General features: G+C 37.0%; 1 protein-coding gene across 1 annotated transcript in view; it reads left to right on the top strand.

The window, feature by feature from the left end:
• Nucleotides 1-20,461, top strand: part of LOC123868703 (synaptic vesicle glycoprotein 2C-like) — a 41,855-nt gene that overhangs the window by 8,388 nt on the left and 13,006 nt on the right. The window contains exon 2 of the mRNA XM_045911261.1: nt 11,623-11,676. Within this exon, the coding sequence (XP_045767217.1) occupies nt 11,623-11,676 (54 nt within the window). The remainder of the gene's footprint in view (nt 1-11,622; nt 11,677-20,461) is intronic.

Here is a 20,461-nt window from a genome sequence, read left to right as displayed (position 1 = left end):
AATGGCATATTTACGTCTGAGAAAGTTGATTGACCCAATTTTATTGATTAATTATTAAGTACCTTAAAAAAGTAAATTACGTACATAACTTTATTCGTTTATCAAAGCTCAAAGGCCCGAAACTCAAATTTTTATTATTATACTAACTGTAATTTTTCAAATTGCGTCAAGGTTGCATTTTATATTGTAAAACTATTCGTAATTTTTCCAGAAATTTCTAGAAAATTCAAGGAAAATATGGCTTGATTAGTAAAGTAGATTCTGGGTTTTACATTATATTCCTACCTACCATGTAGTCATGTATTTTTTTGCGGTTATAGGTCACCCAAAGACTTACGAAGCGAAAATTGTATGTCTATGAGGTCACCAAAATGTACTTATTACTAAATGCCAGAACAGATTTGCGTGTATGAGATATAGGTACTTAGTTAGAATTTTAACGTCATCCCGAGTTACTATAAATTAAAAAAAAAAAATCGGTTGTGTGACACCATTTGAAAATGTGAATTTTTTACTTTTTATTCGAATTTTTGGCAATCCAATAGTGTTTTTCAAATTAAATGACGACTTGTTTTCGGTCGTCCACGCGGTTTTTGGAAATAAAAAGGTGAATGTACCAAAACGCAATTAATGATTCACTTATAACGGAACATAGTGGCCTGTGTTTATCACCATTTATCGATAAACTGTAAATCAATCATTTCTGGCCCTAGATAGTGTTAGCGTGACAGCTTCAATATTACGAAGAATATTTCAATATTGGACGTAGGTACCAGTAGTTTACAAAAAAAAAAAAATCAGATACAAGTTTTATTCAGATTCAGATACAAGGAGCCAAACGTCATTTTTTATTTTTAGGGTTCCGTACAACAAAAGGAAAATGGAACCCTTATCTAAGGATCAGTTTGTTGTCAGTCTGTCCGTCTGTCGTATCTGTCAAGAAAACCCATATACTACTTCCCGTTGACATAGAATCATGAAATTCGGCAGGTAGGTAGGTCTTATAGCACAAGTAAAGGAAAAAAATCCGAAAACCGTGAATTTGTGGTTACATCACAAAAAAAAATTTAAGATATTGTGTTCATGAACAAATAATATTTTCAATTTTTGAAGTAAGTATACCAAGTGGGGTATCGTATGAAAGGGCTTTACCTGTACATTCTAAAACAGATTTTTATTTATTTTTATGTATAACAATAGTTTTTGATTTATCGTGCATAATGTCGAAAACATACGCGAGTACGAAACGGAACCCTCGGTGCGCGAATCTAACTCTCACTTGGCCGGTTTTTTTCTTGAGGTGAGCAGGTACTAGTTTACTTAACAACTTATAATTATGTAATTGAAAATAAGTTAACGCATTATATTTAATTATTATCACAGAATACTTATTAGTACCTTTGGTATTATAATATTATGCAGTTTGTCCTTCTAAGTTCGTCCCGCACCTTATATGGATGTGTGAAAAAATTACCTAGTTAGTGGAATTTGCTTGTAGCAATGATTTAAATATGGAACTGTATGTTTGTTTATTCCATTTAGTGTGGCCAGCCTTGTTGTTGAAATTTTGGAATATTTTAGATAATTTTCAGATGTGTATTGTTGCAAGCTATTTTTATTCACAGTAAGAGACAGATAGGTAGGCAGACATACGGACAGACTTTCATTATAATGTTAAATATTTATTCTCACACAGGGTAGTTCTTGAAACGTCTTTAGAGCCTCAATAGCTCAACTGTTGAGGAGCAGACTGAATTCCGTAAGGTCGGCGATTCAAACCCCACGTGTTGCACTGTTGTCGGACCTAGTCCTAGCACAAGTTTTACGCTTAGTTGGAGGGAGAATATTAGTTATGATTGAGTATGACGAATATTCTTTAAAAAAAGTGGACTTTTTAACTTTTAATTCTGATAAATGTGGCAGCTAGCAACTTCAACACCAGCGATACCAAAACTCAATTTTTCAATTTTTTTTCAAAAAAATTCTGGTTCCTATTATAGTATGCGACAGGTTGAGATGGCAATCAGGGTATGAGGCGGAGGGACGCCCCGCACACCCGCACCTTACCCGTACTCATCCGCAGCGGGTTAGCTCGGGGGCTTTGCGGGTAACCGGCTTTTCATAACTAATTGCAAGCCTCTTTTACTGTGGTAACTCAATTTATGCATATTTGAAGTGGTTCTCTCGAAAAGTAAAGGAAATTTACATATGGGTACTCTATCAGAGAGCTCTTCAAATATTAATTCGTGGATTAGATTGTCATATCCAGATATAAAGCCGAAAATAACCTAAGCGCAGTACAAATTCAATATACGGCATGGAGCCATCAATGGGGCGGCTTTATTAAGTAGATAAAAGCTTTTGTGCGTGATACATGTCTGGATATATCTGGTTATCACCAGTGCCGGCCCGAGGTTTCTTTTACAAAGATATTATAAAATTTAAATTTTGTATAATAATTTTGGAGACCTTGGGGCCGTGGGGTCCGGGGGCTCGAACTCTTTTTGAGGAAATTTCGAAAACCCGCGGACCCGAGAGCTGGCAGCTACCTTGGGCAAAGAATTAGTTTGGCCATCCAAAGGGGTATGTATGCTGCCAGCATCTTGGGTATAACGCCTCGCTGCGGTGGCCTCGATGAGGTTCATTATTAATATTTGTTTTTAACCCCCGACCCAAAAAGAGGGGTGTTATAAGTTTGACGTGTGTATCTGTGTATCTGTGTATATGTGCATCTGTCTGTGGCACCGTAGCGCCTAAACTAATGAACCGATTTTAATTTAATTTTTTTTCTTTGAAAGGTGGCTTGATCGAGAGTGTTCTTAGCTATGCTATAATCCAAGAAAATCGGTTCAGCCGTTTGAAAGTTATCAGTTCTTTTCTAGTTACTGTAACCTTCACTTGTCGGGGGTGTTATAAATTTTTAATTTACACTTGTTAGTTTTAATTTCGGCAGATGTAAGTTTATTTTATTAAAAAAAAACTCTTATGTTGATGTCAACAAATAATTAAATACTAAAAAGAATTGTACATTTTTCAAGTTCGTTTTTGAGTATCCACCCTAGGGTTGCTAATTTAGGGTGGTTCCGTAATAAAGTCGTATTTTTTCGACAAATTTTACCCGACAAATAAAAATCTACTATGCAAAATACAATAATTAATCTACTTTAGAATGTACAAGTAAAGCCCTTTCATATTATGAAACCCTGTTTAGTATATTAATGTTACTTTGAAAATTGAAAATACTAATTTATAATTTGTTCATGAACACATTTTTTTTGTGATTTAACCACAAACTCACGGATTTCAGATTTTTCCCGTTACTTGTGCTATAAGACCTACCTCCCTGCCTTTCATGATTCTAGGCCAACGAGAAGTACCCTATTGGTTTTGTTGACAGACACGACAGACAACAAAGTGATCCTATAAGGGTTCCTTTTTCCTTTTGAGGTACGTAATCCTCAAAACGGAATAGACCTTAAGGTGCAACCTTATCTGGATTTCTAACCACTGGAATATCACCTACTTAGTTTAGAAGGCTAGGTACCTCTTTGAACTGAAGCACATGCCATAAATTCCATGTTATTCGACAGTAGGATTGCTTATTAAATTGATAAAAGCTTTCATACAAGATATAGCCACTCTGATATCGTTCGCGTACAGTGGCATTCACCTTGGATTAGTGACGTAATAGCCGAATCATCGATTATCGATAAGTTAATTAGGTGTAGAAGTATTTTTAGGGTTCCGTACCCAAGGGTGCCAACGGGACCCTATTACTAAGCCTCAGCTGATCGTCCGTCCATCCGTATGTCTGTCAATGGGCTGTATCTCATGAACCAGGAATAACCTTCCATGTTCTATGGCCCCACCACTTCTTAGTTATATATTGGATAGAATCAGGCGTTACTTTGCGGAAGTTCATGTTTAGCAAGAAACAGTTAAAATTATTTTGCTATAATCCGCCAACAGACCAACACCAACTGTTGGCGGATTATAGCATAATAATTTATACTGTTTCTTGCTCTTAGTTATATGACCCGCATAGGCGCCCATTCGGTACTTTCTCTTGGCATTTTCTTTCCCTTCTTGACTCCCTACAATAATTTTATCGCTCTTCTATTGTATCACATGGACCCTAAATAGGTAGAGAGTTGAAATTATCACAGAGTTTTTAATTCTATTGCTGCTATGACAAAAAATAATAAAAATTTCAAAATGGCCTCCAGGCAAGTTAAAAGGTAGGTACAAAATGTTATACTATCTTGTAGATAGGTACATAGTACGAAACCCTTCCACTGCGAGTTCGACTCGCACTTGGCCGGTTTTACTAACCTTATCTAACTTTATATCGAACAGACCTTGTCTATAATGTAAGTAGTGAAGCTTTTTACATTTTATTATAATCTTGAGTATTAACTGTACTGATTTTGTTATCAGCTGAAAAATCAGGCCATATTATGTTATCTATTGGCACTAGTTTTTGCATTATTGCATGCTTGAGAGTTCTCCAAATGTTCTCAAAGTTGTGTGAAGTTTGAAAGTCCGCTCTGACTCAACGTGGCGAACCATACCTGATCAACCCATTTCCGCCCCACTACTGAGTACAGGTCTCCTCTCAGAATGAGAAGGGTTTAGGCCATAGTCCGCCACGCTCGCCTAATGCGGATTGGCAGACTTCACATACCTTTGAGAGCTCTCAGGCATGCAGGTTTCCTCACGATATTTTCCTTCATTGTTAAAGCAAGAGATATATAACTGCTTAAAACGCACATAACTGAAAAGTTAGCGGTGCGTGCCCGGGATCGAACCCCCGACCTCAGATTAGGAGGCGGACGATCTAACCACTAGGCTATCACGAGCTTCTAACAAACAAACCTATGGCCTACGGCCATGGCCTAAACATTTCTCATTCTGAGAGGAGATCCGTGCACAGTAGCGGGTTTGCGATGGGTTGATCATGGTGTTGAGTAGTTTTTGGCCATACCGAACCGATAGACATCCATTGCAGAACATAGGTTCTTTTAAGGACTTCACGCCGTGGTCTTGCGCCATTTACCTGGATCCAACGTCTCCTTGCGACTCTTTTGGTATCGTTTTTCCACCTAATGAGTTGGAGAGTCTGTCGACGTAGGCGCTTTCGGAAGGTCACCATTCCAGATACCTGGAGCAGCAATGTCTATAGCCTAGTTATTGAAAATGAAACTTAGAAATTAAAAGAATAAAAAGTAATGTCAATTTGTGTTGGGCGATACATCACTACTGTATCGCAATCTTTCTGCGATTGTATCACTGCAAAAAGTCGCCGTGGGGACGGCTCTCCGGAAAAACTAAGACGAACAAAGTATTGTCCCTTTCAGATTTCAGCCTGCTTGCACCTTCTAATCTGTTGAACTACTGGTATACAGGCTACAGGCTCTTCGGAGAGGAGGGGAACGCACGCACAGCAGACGGAAACGTTTAAGTGCGGAAACCAGCCCAGAAAGAAGAAAGAAAGAAAGAAGAATATTTGAGGCTATAATATGAAGGATTCAGACAGTATTGATTGTGGAACTTTATGACATAAACTAGACCATTACTCCCCAGACGCCTCTCCAGGGGGTGAGAGTGACGTCGGCGGCGTGCGGCGGCGCATTTCCATAACCACGCTCTAACCTAAATTGTGCTGTGGTGCCTAGAAAATTTATTATGATGTCATTAGTCTTCGTCCTAGACTCCTAGCTTGTGTTGTCGATATATTATTACTAGCTGACGCCCGCGACTTCATCCGCGTGGATTTTTCGAAATCCCGTAGGAACTCTTTAATTTTCCGGGATAAAAAGTAGCCTATGTGCTAATCCAGGATGTTATCTATCTCCATTCCAAATTGCAGCCAAATCCGTCTAGTAGTTTTTGCGTGAAGGAGTAACAAACATACACACACACACACTCATACACACAAACTTTCGCCTTTATAATATTAGTGTGAAGTGTGATGGCGGATACCCGGCGGGAAAACATACCTTTAGAGAGTTACAAAGTATTGGAATTAAAACTATAATTCATTTATTTATTGCAAAAAATACACGGTGCTACAATAATATTGGAAGCCGTGTATTACCAAGTATGGCTTGCAATGCAAAACTAATTCTGCTAGTAGAATAGAATAGAACAGAATTTATTTTTATTCAAATAAAGTTTAACAAGTATTTTTGAACCGTCAAAATACCCCGCCGCTTGGTCGGAATTCGAAATGCTGTTAGTTGTGAATATGAACAATGAACTTAGTAAATTTTAGAACCATTTAAGCTCAGTTAACCCAAGGCTTCGAAAAGAGCTTGCGTGTGGGTGTCAGTCACACTCAAAACAATTAAGGTCCTGGAATTTAGTGACGTGAGTGGTATTATCTGTCTCCCATAATCTTTGACCATCAACACCAATCAACACTCATCAAGCTCCGGCTAATCGGGGAGAGTAATTACCGGATGATTTTGGTTTTGAACCAGATTTAACTGAATGTGGCCGGTTACTTTCCCAGCATGTTGTAAACATCTCGTGGCAATATTTATGATACTTGAAGTCTTTATTAATTGATGTAAAAGATAGGTACTTAACAGGGCTCTCTCCGTCACTCGTTTCCACGCATTTCATACAATCGTAGTTCCAATTTCATTTGAATATTAAGCAACCAAAGTCCATGAAATTTTGCAGACATATTCTAGAAACTAATATCTGTGTCTGTGGTGTTTTAGATTTTTCTAAAAATATGTAGTTTTAAAATTACAGGGTCTCAAAGATTTGTATGAAAATTTTTAAGACCGCGTAACTTTGAAACCGAATATTTTAACAGAAATCTGGAAAACCACAGACATAGTTTCTAGAATATGTCTGCAAAATTTAATGGACTTTGGTTGCTTAATATTCGAATGAAATTGGAACTACGATTGTATGAAACGAGTGACGGAGAGAGCCCTCTTAAAGACAAAATGTCAGTGATGTGATGACGTTTGGAGCACAAAATGGTTACTGATCAGGATAGCTGCTGGCTTCGTTGCTAAACGGACTATGACGTATGTAATGGGAATGATGATTACTAGCATGATTACTAGTCAAATTAGCGACTTTTTATCAAACGTCAAAGGGAGCTTGTCTACACTAATATTATAAAGGCGAAAGTTTGTATGTGTGTGTGTGTGTGTGTGTGTGTGTGTGTGTGTGTGTGTGTATGTATGTATGTTTGTTACTCCTTCACGCAAAAACTACTGGACGGATTGAGCTGAAATTTAGAATGGAGATAGATTATACTCTGGATTAGCACATAGGCTACTTTTTATCCCGGAAAATCAAAGAGTTCCCACGGGATTTTTAAAAAACTACATCCCCGGGCATCGGCTAGTATGAAATACAACTTTTAACAACCAGGGGTAAGTGGATGTGGAACAAGGCGAAGTACCGAGTCTCCTAATAAAACTGAGGTAGCTCTACATAATCGTATAGGTATTGGCAAGATATCGCAAACATAGATGTATCGCAAATAATGTTGGTAACCGCCATTGTTATGTCTACAGCTAATGGACTCCTCATTGTTCCGAGTGTTGTGAGACATTGATTTCATGTTTCAACAAGTTTGTACCTAGCTACGTCCTATATTTTGTACATTTACTACAGCGAGTTAGATAATTTTAGGTAGGTATATTCTTAGAGTTCCGTATCTCAAAAGGAAAAACGGAATCCTTATAGGATCACTTTGTTGTCTGTCTGTCCGTCTGTCCGTCTGATCGTCTGTCAACCTATACCTCTATCTACTATCTGAAATAGAGTAGGTACTTTCCGTTGACCTAGAATCATGAAACTTGGCAGAAAGGTAGGTCTTATAGCATAAGTAAAGGGAAAAATCCGAAAACTGGGAATTTGGGGTTACATCACAAAAATAAATTTTCCTGTATTTTATAAGCGAGATAGCACGTGAAAAACTGTTAGAAAAAAGTCTAGTCTAATAAATATGTTCAGTTTTACCTCTCCAGTCCGCACACAGACGTCATGACCCACCTATCTTTTATTGCAAGCGTAAATTAATTGACTTTCAGTTTGTTTTGTTTTGTTGCAAAACGCTAGATCTGTTTACACGTTGCGAGCTTTTGGCGCATTAACGCGTCGATGCGCCTACGCATGTTTTGATAAAAAAATCCATTCGGTGAATAAATTTGTCCGAGTTTTCGGATTGTTGCATTTGGAAATACACGAAAAGGTTTGGGAACTCAACTTGTGTTTATAAAACAGATATTCTGATTATATTTTTTAGGGGTCCCTACATTTTATTGGACAAAATTGGAACCCCGTTCATACTGTCGCTTCGTCGTGTGTCAAGACACTACACGAAATAGATGTTAAATGATTTTCATTCGTGTTCAAAAAAGAATATTATCCATGCTAATCATGACTAATACTCCCGTTTCCCCTCCAATTAAGCGTAAAGCTGGTGCCAGGAGTGGGTACGACAATAGTGCAACGGGTGGGGTTTGAACCGCTGACCTGTCGGAATTCAGTCCGCCCCTCAACCTTTGAGCTATCAAGGTTACTTACTCACTGGTTTAGAAATCCCTGCCTATCGAAAAGAACAAGCAAGAATCTCAGCAGCTGATGCTCTTTTAAAAAAATTGCCCTCTGCCCATCTTCCCATATCCAATATACCTGTCTACTTTGGCATTATTTCTATGTGTGATTGATTCTGAAGCTTCATATAATATGAACTTCATATTATACTGATGCTTGCAGTCGGCTACGGATTTGTACCTAATGTAGTTTAGTTCAGTTTGTTATCACTTTTCAGTTGAAATTTTTAGACTTTGTCATAGATTGAGGATGTAAATAACTGTTATTATAACATGTTATGGATCTAAAAAGACCTAAATTGAATAATAATTGTTCACGTAAGCCTGACGTAAACATCCGTCGCTGGTCGCGTCGAAGGCGACTTCAGCTGAAGTTAGTTCTAGGGCGAGCTATTTCTGACTCTGTCAATGAGTCCGACTCAATCTGTACACCTGCCGACAGTTCACTGAACTACAAACTGTTTTCCTCTTTTTAGGGTTCCGTACACGAAGGGTGTCAACAGAACCCTACTACTAAGCCTCCGCTGTCCATTTTTCTGACCGTCTGTCCGTTTGTTTGTATCTCGTAAACCGTAATAGCTAGAGAGTTGATATTTTCACAGAATGTGTATTTCTATTGCCGTGATAAGAACAAACAATAAAAAATTCAAAATGGCCACCATAAAAAACAAGAGTTATTTCTTGTACAAAGGCACAGAACCTTTCGTGTGCGAGTCTGACTCGCACTTGCCTGATTTTTTAGATTCGATGAGCTAACCCTTAACTGTGATTTTACCAGGTGGTAGGTATTTTCCTCATCAATCATTCTGATTGATGAAGACGCTCCCAGTGTCACTCGGGATGATCTAAGGATTTTTATACGATCCAAATCTGTTCAGGCCTTTAGAAGTTGTAGCGAAATAAAGAAATTCACAAAATATCTACGTGAACCCTGACAACATGTAGATTGTAGGTACTAATTTTTTGGGCAGATGTGTAAAAAATTGACATACTTTTCCCGTAATTAAGATTGTAGTAACTACGCAAAACCTATCATCGATAAAAATAGAATGTTTTGTAAAAATAGTACGTGTTAATTAACTTAGAACAATTAGGATTACTAATGAATTTGGATATTATTTAGAGTTAATCCTTTTATCAGCAGATGTACATAAAGGTATTAATTAGATGGAGAAGATAGGTGATTCATAATAATAGGTATGTGACACCACCTTGCTAATCGTTTTACGAATTTTTTCTTTTCAAATTGTTTTTTTTTTTCATAATATTGCACAGTAAAATAATAATTAATAACCTATGTCTTTTATTTTGTTTCTGTTATTTTATTTTTGTAAACGTTTTTTTAAATATGGTAATTATGAAACAATAAATAATTGTGAAATGAAAAACCTCCACCTATCTGAATAAGTAGGTATAAGTAAATAAGTAATAGATAATTTTTGGTTAGTCAAATATCACTTGCTTTAACAGGGCTCTCTCCGTCACTCGCTTCATACAATCGTAGTTCCAATTTCATTTGAATATTAAGAGGGCTCTCTCCGTCACTCGTTTCCACTCATTTCATACAATCGTAGTTCCGATTTCATTTGAATACTAAGCAACCAAAGTCCATGAAATTTTGCAGACATATTCTAGAAACTAATATCTATGTCTGTGGTTTTCCAGATTTCTGTTAAAATATTCGGTTTCAAAGTTACGCGGTCTTAAAAATTTTCATACAAATCTTTGAGCCCCTGTAATTTTATAACTAAATATTTTTAGAAAAATCTAAAACACCACAGACACAGATATTAGTTTCTAGAATATGTCTGCAAAATTTCATAGACTTTGGTTGCTTAATATTCAAATGATATTGGAACTACGATTGTATGAAACGAGTGGAAACGAGTGACGGAGAGAGCCCTGTTAAGCAACCAAAGTCCATGAAATTTTGCAGACATATTCTAGAAACTAATATCTGTGTCTGTGGTGTTTAAGATTTTTCTAAAAATATGTAGTTTTGAAATTACAGAGGCTCAAAGATTTGTATGTAAATTTTTAAGACCGCGTAACTTTGAAACCGAATATTTTAACAGAATCATCTGGAAAACCACAGACATAGATATTAGTTTCTAGAATATGTCTGCAAAATTTCATGGATTTGGTTGCTTAATATTCAAATGAAATTGGAACTACGTTTGTATGAAGCGAGTGACGGAGAGACCCCTCTTAATGGGGAAGGAAAAACATTGTGAGGAAACCTGCATGCCTGAGAGTTCTACATAATGTTCTCAAAGGTGTGAAGTCTGCCAATCCGCATTTGGACAGCGTGGTAGACTAGGGCCAAAACCATTCTCACTCTGAGAGGAGACCCGTGCTCTGTAGTGAGCCGGCGATTGGTTGATCATGATGAGGAAAGATGACTGACTGACTGATCTGTCAACGCACAGCTCCTACTCGTGTGGCTCAAACTATACGGATCGGGCTGAAAGGCATATTATAGCGAAGACATCCGCAAAGAAAGGATTTTAGATAAAGTGTAAATTAAAAATTTGTAACACCTCCGACAAGTGAAGGTTACAGCAACTAGAAAAGAGCTGATAACTTTCAAACGGCTGAACTGATTTTCTTGGATTATAACTAAGAACATTCTCGATCAAGCAACCTTTCAAACAAAAAATAATAATAAATTAAAATCGGTTCATTCATTTAAGAGCTACGATGCCACAGACAGATACACAGATACACGCGTCAAAATAACACGCCTCTTTTTGGGTCGGGGGTTAAAATTTAACCCTTAATTAAGGGGGTAAAATAGGGGTTTAAATTTTTTTATATGTTTGTATTTTTGAAGTCGTGGGCCTAAGCTAGTGTTTAATAAATCGGGAAGATTTGACTTGTATAAATGTTATATGTGTACTTATAGATTTTGTAATCGTCATCGGAATTGATCGACTTCAAATCAGCGTGTATATCACCTCGTCTGAATTGAATATTTGCGATGTACCGAACCGGTATTTGGCAGTGGTCTGATCTATTTGTGTTTTGTTGGCAGAGAGCAAGGAGCGGCTGCAGCGGGCGCCCTTCGAGACCGCGCTGCATCATGCCGGTGAGTTGCCTTTGAACTTAGCGACTACGACAAAGCCAAAAGGAAGGGTTATGATCTTAGCAGTCTATGTATATAGGTTTGTATTTTTGTGTGTTCCACCGTAGCTCCTAAACTCGATTTTGATGAATAAGGTGTCAATTATGATCCAGGTAATATGGGCTACATTTTATACGAAATCAATTGACCTACGGATGTTAAATCCAAAAAAGTTAGGGTCTTCAAAAATTGTAAAAGTCAAATGTGACCCAGAACGAATTCTGAGCAACCCGACTCCACGCAGTCTGTCTTCCTGTCTTACCTACATATCTATGGTCTTACCCCTAGTGTTTTTGTAAAGCGTGAAGCCGGAAGCGTCTTTCGGCGTAGCCCATTTGAAAAAACTTTATATTTAATAACTATCACCATCAGAATGCCTAAGAATTGTATACAACGCGTAGAAAATGAATGAAATGGTAAACGATAGATAACATAATATTTTATACTTTGCCAAAACAAACCCGGTATTTCATGGAATGGCTAGGTATCCTATAGAATTACTGAATTTCACACACTGCCGGTAACATACACAACAGAATTGGTACCTATATCAAAGTTATGACCTAGGACTTAATTGTTGCTCATAAAGTTTGTAACGACTACGACATCGAACGCGGACTTTATGTCTTTGGCATTGGGGAGGAAAGTTAATTATTTCTACTACACTTGTTTTCATTATTTTTTTGTTATGAGACGTATAGTATAATATGAAATTTTCAGTGCATCTAAAAATGGATCTAATGAAAATTAATTTTCGCGAAAGTTCTAAGTCAACTCTAACGCATTTTCCGTACAAACGTAGTTTGTTTCTCATTTGAATATTAACCAAACAAACTTAATAAATTTTTATAAACAGGTTCTAGAAACAAATATCAGTGTCTAAGATGGAGATGCGCTTACCTAGAAGACTCCTATTCACTCTGAACTTGATGGAATACTAAAATGAGAAATGAAAAATTATTATTTATTAACCAAAATACAACATATTCAATTTTTCACTGTCCGATGGTATACCCACTCTAGGTAAGAGGTGAAGGGGAAAACTAATGGCGGAAGAGTGCTCCATAATTCTAGCGATTTTAATTACAAACGAGAAAGCAAATCGCTTCCAATACGTGTCGCGAATTTCGACTACCTATGTACAGATGCAGAATTTGACTATGTCTTGCGGTTCGATAGTAGATAGGTGAAGGAGGAACCAGGTCAAAAAGCTCTTAAGCACACTCTCCGAAATTCCTGTAGAATAGAATAGAATAGAATGACCAGCATTTCATCATCAATGAGTCTTCTAGCACGACAATCCATCGAATCCGATGCACCAAGCTGGAACTTAGCAGAGCCATCCTATAAATAGCTGCAGTACTCCACACATGACCGAACTTGAGCTTACTATAATAAATAATTAATTATTATTACAGATGATTATAAAGTGTGTAGTAACGTGTGGGTTCTACAAAGATGCAAAAAAACATTGCAACAACTATTAATCTATACTATATATAATAAATAAATTTGGAGTGTCTGTCTGTAATTTCGAAATAACTACCGCATATTAAGGTCATATGGTTATTTGAACGATACTATAACTGAATCACACGTTTTTAAAATTTTTGTCTGTCTGTCTGTCTGTTTGAAAAGGCTAATCTTGGGAACGGCTGAACCGATTTTGACGGGATTTTCACAGACAAGTAGAGAATTGACCAGGAAGTAACATAGGCTACTTTTTTAACCGACTTTCAAAAAGGGAGTTGTGTTTTTCTACCTATGTACACCGAAATCTCCGAGATTTCTGAACCGATTTGCGTCATTTCTTTTTTAATCGATAGAGGAACTTTGCGACATTGTTTCATAAAAAATTTGGAGTCCAACTCCTCAATCCTGATGCTGCAGGGGATCTGACCAATCCACGCGGGCGAAGCTGCGGGCATCAGCTAGTTCACAATAATTTATAACACTCTTTCCTAGCTAAAACCACAAAGACAAAAACTAAAACGAAAACTCTTAGATCTAACGTACCTATGAGAATTATAAACATCTTATAAATCTACTAGAACAATAAATGATGGCAGCATTTCATTTTGCATCAAAAGAAACAATAAAAATTCAAGTGCAAAAATAAGCTCGCGTTTTTTGATCGCTGTGACGTTGTTTTGGCGGGAAAATTGTAATTAGAACACGGTCAGACCTGTGGTCAGACCACGGCTATCTTTATGGACCACGGTGACGGCCATGTTGGCTTGATGACATAAATAAATAGGAGAACAAGTGTAAATTAAAAATTTATAACACCCCCGACAAGTGAAGGTTACAGTATCTAGAAAATAGCTGACAACTTTCAAACGGCTGAACCAATTTTCTTGGATTATAGCTAAGAACACTCGATCAAGCCACCTTTCAAACAAAAAAAAACTAAATTAAAATCGGTTAATTAGTTTAGGAGCTACGATGCCACAGACAGAGACACAGATACACGCGTCAAACTTATAACACCCCTCTTTTTGGGTCGGGGGTTAAAAACATATTATGCACTTATTTTAGTAAATAATCTCTTATATTATACATATATAAAAGCAAAAGCTGACTGACTGATGGACTGACGGACTGCCTTTTATACATATTATATACTATAGGTATATGTATAAAAGGCTGACTGGCTTATATACCTACAGATATTCGCCAGGCCCGATTTTCGAAACCCGAACTATTGTAATTCAACATTCGTTAACAAAGCGAATTGTTTTTCAGTAGCAAATGTTTTTATTATCAACAACACGCTGAAATTAGTCGGGAGACGATACCCAGTGCATATTGTTTACCCTTTTCAAGTCCCAAAATAGATGTTTTACATTTATTTTTCTCATACACTGAATGTAATCGTCTAAGTACTAAAATGAGTCGATCTAGATTAAGAATTCAGATACAATATGTACATCCATAATGCCACAATACCTGAAGATAAGTCTTCTTTATAATTTTTAAATTGTCTCTAATCTGGTCTGGTGGAAGGCTACGGCCGTGGCTGGTTACCACTCTGTCGGCAAAGCCGTGCCACCAAACGATGCGTATAAGCAAGCGTAGTGTGGGATGCTTTCCAGCACAATGGACCGACGACATAAATAGGCTTGCGAGAAGTGGCTGGACGAGGAAGGCTGAGGACCGGGTGTATTGGGGCTCTTTAGGGAAGGCCTATGTCTAAAAGTGGGCGTCCACAGGCTGATGATGATGATACCCCTTCCAAGTTAGCCCACTACTATTTTAGACTGCATCATGATTTACCACCCAGGTGAGATAGCACTCAAGGGTTGTAATGGAATAAAAAAAACACTGGATCCTGAAACAGGAGATTCCATGTGTAGATTTTCTCCACAATGTAGATCCCAAAAAGAAAGGTGTTTCAGAAATTCAACCTGGGTGATTCCGGGATGGTTCAGCTAGTTATACAGTAAATAACAAAGCTATAGGTTTGCACCCGTTCATGGTCGCTTGTACTTGCAAACCTAGCTTTGTTGCTGACTGTACTGATGTATGAGCGGTACAACGTGCTTCAAATCCGACAAGTTTTTCTTGCACAATCAGTGTTCTTATAAATCGTAAAACAAAGGAACACTTTCAGCACAGACCGAAATAAAAATTGTAACAAAGCATTAAAGAAAGTTATTTTTGGGCTTGACGTCTGTTCTACTTTGTAGCACGTTACAGGTGACGCCAAACTTTTAACTTCTAGTTCGCTCTGAAGTTGTGACGAGTAGCATCACACTATCCCACTAATAATATTACACAGGCGAAAGTTTGTGTGTATCTTTGTAACTCTTTTACGCAAAAACTACTAGACGGATTTGGCTGAAATTTGAAACGGATATAGATTATACCCTGGATTAACACATAGGCTACTTTTTATCCCGGAAAATCAATGAGTTCCTACAGGATCAGCTAATTAGCATATAAACATGAATCAGCGGGCATGGCCCCCCCACCTTGACCGCTGAAAACCATTTTAGTGTACGCTATTCACGCAGTTCACGACATTGAAGTCTCTATCTCTTTTGAACCGTGTGATACATAACGCTTCTGCTATAAGGCCTCATTCGCACGAGAGCTTTTTAACGGACGTTAAAAAAGCTCTCGTGCGAATAAGGCCTTCAAATAGAACAAATGCATTCCTAAGTATCTGTTCACACGTAAAACACTTTTTTAACGCGCACTTTGTATTTTCACCGCAACGCCCGTGCGTTTTAGGGCTAATAGTTTCGTTCTCATGAAAAATTATTGAAAAAAATGTTGACACTGTAATCAGTGTAGGTTGATCGGGATCGGCCATTGAACCTATTTATTTTTGGAAAATAGCGTGTTCATACCTGGGAAATGTTTCGGAACATTTAATTTCTTTGTTTGTTTCTCACAGCTGGGGTGAAGTCTATGCAGGCAAATTAGCACTGCTTACCTAATAATTGGAAAGTATTATTAACAGTTTTATAAAAATAATCTCGATCTTACTACTTAGAACTCATCAATTATTCTGATTTTAGAGTTGAGCGTTCCACATTCTCTATAGTCAATGCGAACCCTTATATTGACTCAGTTGTAGCCATAGATAGGTTTTCTTTCTTTTATCTAGGGTTATGGCTGACCACGACGGTCAAAATAAACAGTTAAAAGTATATTTACATTTATTATCACAAAGAGCGTCCAAAATGACAAATGGGCTGACCTCATAGGTCAGATCCTGCACTTTTGTGAGAATTTGTAGTTGACATATTTGATTATTGACTTTATTTATTTTTTTCTGAATTTATTTTGATTGTGTAATTTAATTTAATTAGTGTAATTGGACTTGTAACTGGAACGAACAAGGAATAAAAATAGATGGCATGTATCTGAATAATTTGAGATTCGCAGATGATCTAGTATTATTCGCCGAGAACCCTGTCGCATTAGAGAAAATGCTAAATGAATTGTTAACTGAAAGCAATAAGGTTGGCCTTGACATGAATATACAAAAGACAAAAGCAATGACAAACGGAACCAAGAAATGCATTAAAGCAAACAATATAGAAATAGAATATGTCGATGAATACATTTATCTCGGAGAAATTGTCTCAACGAAAGATTCGATGGAAAAGAAAGTAGAACGAAGAACATCAAACGCGTGGAACAGATACTGGATGTTAAAAGAAGTAATGAAATCAAAAGAAATGCCGATGAAATGCAAACAAAAAGTATTTGATAGCTGCGTACTGCCTATATTAACCTATGGTAGCCAAACCTGGGCCCTGACACAAAAACTAGAGCAAAAACTAGCAATCTGCCAACGTGCAATGGAACGTAGTATGTTACATGTAAGAAGAAAAGATAGAATAGCAAATAAAACATTAAGGAAAGAAACTAACATAGTAGATGTACTAGGAAAAATTAGAAAATTAAAATGGAAATGGGCTGGGCATGATGTTTGCAGACAAAATCAAGATAGGTGGGCAAAAAGAGTAACGGAATGGTATCCCAGAGATGGAAAAAAAGCAAGAGGGAGACAAAGAATTAGATGGAGTGATGATTTTGTGAAAATTATGGGAGCAACATGGCAACGATTGACCCAAGACAGAGAAATGTGGAAAAGACTGGAGGAGGCCTTCGTCCAAAGGGCGTACTGAAAACAAATGTAGAAGGAGAATGTATATACTTACCTATTAAAATAAGAAAATTAGTAGTAATGTGAGATAGTAACATGTACATTATATCTAAAAAATAATACTATGTAAATACAAGATAAGGAAAATTATTAATTATAAACTAGTGGTGATATAGAATATTAAGTCTGATATATAAATAAATATAAATGTGAACAAATATTTCTAATAGGATAAGTCTGTTTAATTATAATATTAAATATATAAAATGTTAAGTAAATAATTGTATTAAATTGTAATAATTGAATGGATTGAATTGTAATAATTTAATAGGATAAGTCTGTTTAATTATAATATTAAATATATAAGATGTAAAGTTTAAGTAAATAATTGTATGGAATTTCAGTAAATAAAGGCTATATTATTTATTATTATTATTAATTGGACTTAAAAGGTCCGTTCTAATTAAATAATTAATTAAATTAAAAAAAAATCCTAAAACTTGTCTGTTCAAAGTTCTTGAAAGTACGTCTTATTAACTATGTCACTATTGTAGTACAGTGCTCCTTCCCTTATAATCTTCACTTAGTTGAAAGAAAACAGGTTTTTTAAATACTGGCTTTTGCCTATGACTTTGTCCGCGTGATAAATTAATTAATAACCTAAAGCATTCCGGGATAACGTAGCTAACTATTAGTGAAAGAATTTTAGAAATCGAATGGGTAGTTCCGAAGATTATACCATACATCAAACTTACAAACTTTACCTCCTTTTATTGTTAGTGTAAATATTTCCAGCCAATATCGAAAAGTATGCACGACACTGCTTATGGTGGGACTTCCCCTTGCAGGGAAAACCACATCGTTCAATAACAACCCCTTTATATTTCCCATTAACTGCCGATACACCATGGAAACCCTGTTGGTTTTATTTATAGAAATGAATACAGCTAATCGTAATTCACACTGGAGTTGAGCGGTATGGGGTAGTTTGTTGAGTTTTTATAGGTTCGTTCCATAATGCTCCTTCGATACTCCCCAATTACCTAATCTAAAAACGGATGGTAGGTATGGAGGTAAGGGATACGTAAGTATGTACGTACGATAAATTGAATCACACTAAGTTTGTATGTGTGTGTGCGTGTGTTTGTGTGTGTGTGTGTATGTTTGTTACTCCTTCACGCAAAAACTACTGGACGGATTTGGCTGAAATTCGGAATGGAGATAGATAATATCCTGGATTAGCACATAGGCTACTTTTTATCCTGGAAAACCAAACAGTTCCCACGGGATTTCGAAAAACCTTTATCCACGCGGATGAAGTCGCGGGCGTCAGCTAGTGTAGCTATAAAAGTGTGTACCAAAATCAGGGGCATCAATTTAAGTAATTTCGTATTTACCTGCTAACAATAGATTACCTTTATCAAGTTACCCCATGACACTAATTCAGTTCCTAGTTTAGGGCGGGCGGTGGGAAAGTCAATGCCAGCTTTTAGCTAATGAAGGGCGGCGCCGTGACGTCACAAGGTTGGCTCCCAAGGGCATGTGTAGTTTAATGATGGGAGGTAATAGCTTGGGGATGATACCGCTTTAGGATTACAATAGCTTGTCTTCAGCTTCGCTCGTGTGAATTTCAAGGTCAGGTGTCCTGTTCCAAGTTGAAGATGTAGTTACGTCAACTTATAGGTATTGCTATAAACGGTGATAGCTTAGCGGTTAAAAAGTCAGCTTTCTATTCGGGTGGTCAAGGGTTCGATTTTGGCAACCGATAGACTTCCACTGCTGGACATAATCTGAACATATATCAACATATCATCATACTTCATACTAATATTATAAAGGCGAAAGTTTGTATGTATGTGTGTGTGTGTGTGTGTGTGTGTGTGTGTGTGTGTATGTTTGTTACTCCTTCACGCAAAAGGAAATTACTGGACGGATTTGGCTGAAATTTAGAATGGAGATAGATAATATCCTAGATTAACACATAGGCCACTTTTAATCCCGGAAAATCAGAGAGTTCCCACGGGATTTCAAAAAACCTAAATCCACGCGGGCGAAGTCGCGGGCATCGGCTAGTATCAACATAATAATCACACTAATATTATAAAGGAGAAAGTTTGTATGTGTGTGTGTGTGTGTGTGTGTGTGTGTGTGTGTGTATGTTTGTTACTCCTTCACGCAAAAACTACTGGACGGATTGGGCTGACATTTAGAATGGAGATAGATTATACCCTAGGCTACTTTTTATCCCGGAAAATCAAAGAGTTCCCACGGGAATTTTAAAAAACCTACATCCACGCGAACGAAGTCGCGGGTATCAGCTAGTCAGGACATATATCAACATATAAAATATACAGTTTAAATTTTCTCTAGGTATAACTTAAACTCCTCAAGGTTTTAGTCATCTCCCAAAATGAGAATGGTTTAGGCCATGGTCCACCAAGTGCGGTGTGGCATACTTCACACCTTTAAAAATATTATGGAGAACTCTCAGGCATGCAGGTTTCCTCACAATGTTTTCCTTCACCGGCAAAACAAGTGATATTATACCACATAAAAGTTAGAGGTGCGTGCCTGGGATCGAACCCCCGACCTCCCGCATCTTAACCACAAGGCGTTCACCGCTCTTACATAACTATACCACATCCCAACCTAAATATGTGAATCTCATAAATCATAATATTATATTTATTTGCCCCTTCGGAATATTCCTCTTCCGAACGTCAAAGATGACTCCATCAGATCAGATGGTGGCAGTAACGTTTTAATGGCTCGTTAACAGGGCTCTCTCCGTCACTCGTTTCATACAATCGTAGTTCCAATTTCATTTGAATATTAAGCAACCAAAGTCCATGAAACTTTGCAGACACAGTCTAGAAACTAATATCTGTGTCTGTGGTTTTTTAGATTTTTCTAAAAATATGTAGTTTTAAAATTACAGGGGCTCAAAGATTTGTATGTGAATTTTTAAGACCGCGTAACTTTGAAACGTAATATTTTAACAGAAATCTGGAAAACCACAGACACAGATATTAGTTTCTAGAATATGTCTGCAAAATTTCATGGACTTTGGTTGCTTAATATTCAAATGAAATTGGAACTACGATTGTATGAAACGAGTGACGGAGA

This window comes from Maniola jurtina, chromosome 10, assembly GCF_905333055.1.
Source record: "Maniola jurtina chromosome 10, ilManJurt1.1, whole genome shotgun sequence".
Classification (NCBI taxonomy): Eukaryota; Metazoa; Arthropoda; class Insecta; order Lepidoptera; family Nymphalidae; genus Maniola; species Maniola jurtina.
The sequence above is the reverse complement of the archived record's forward strand: the minus strand, read 5'-3'. Positions and strand labels throughout refer to the sequence as shown.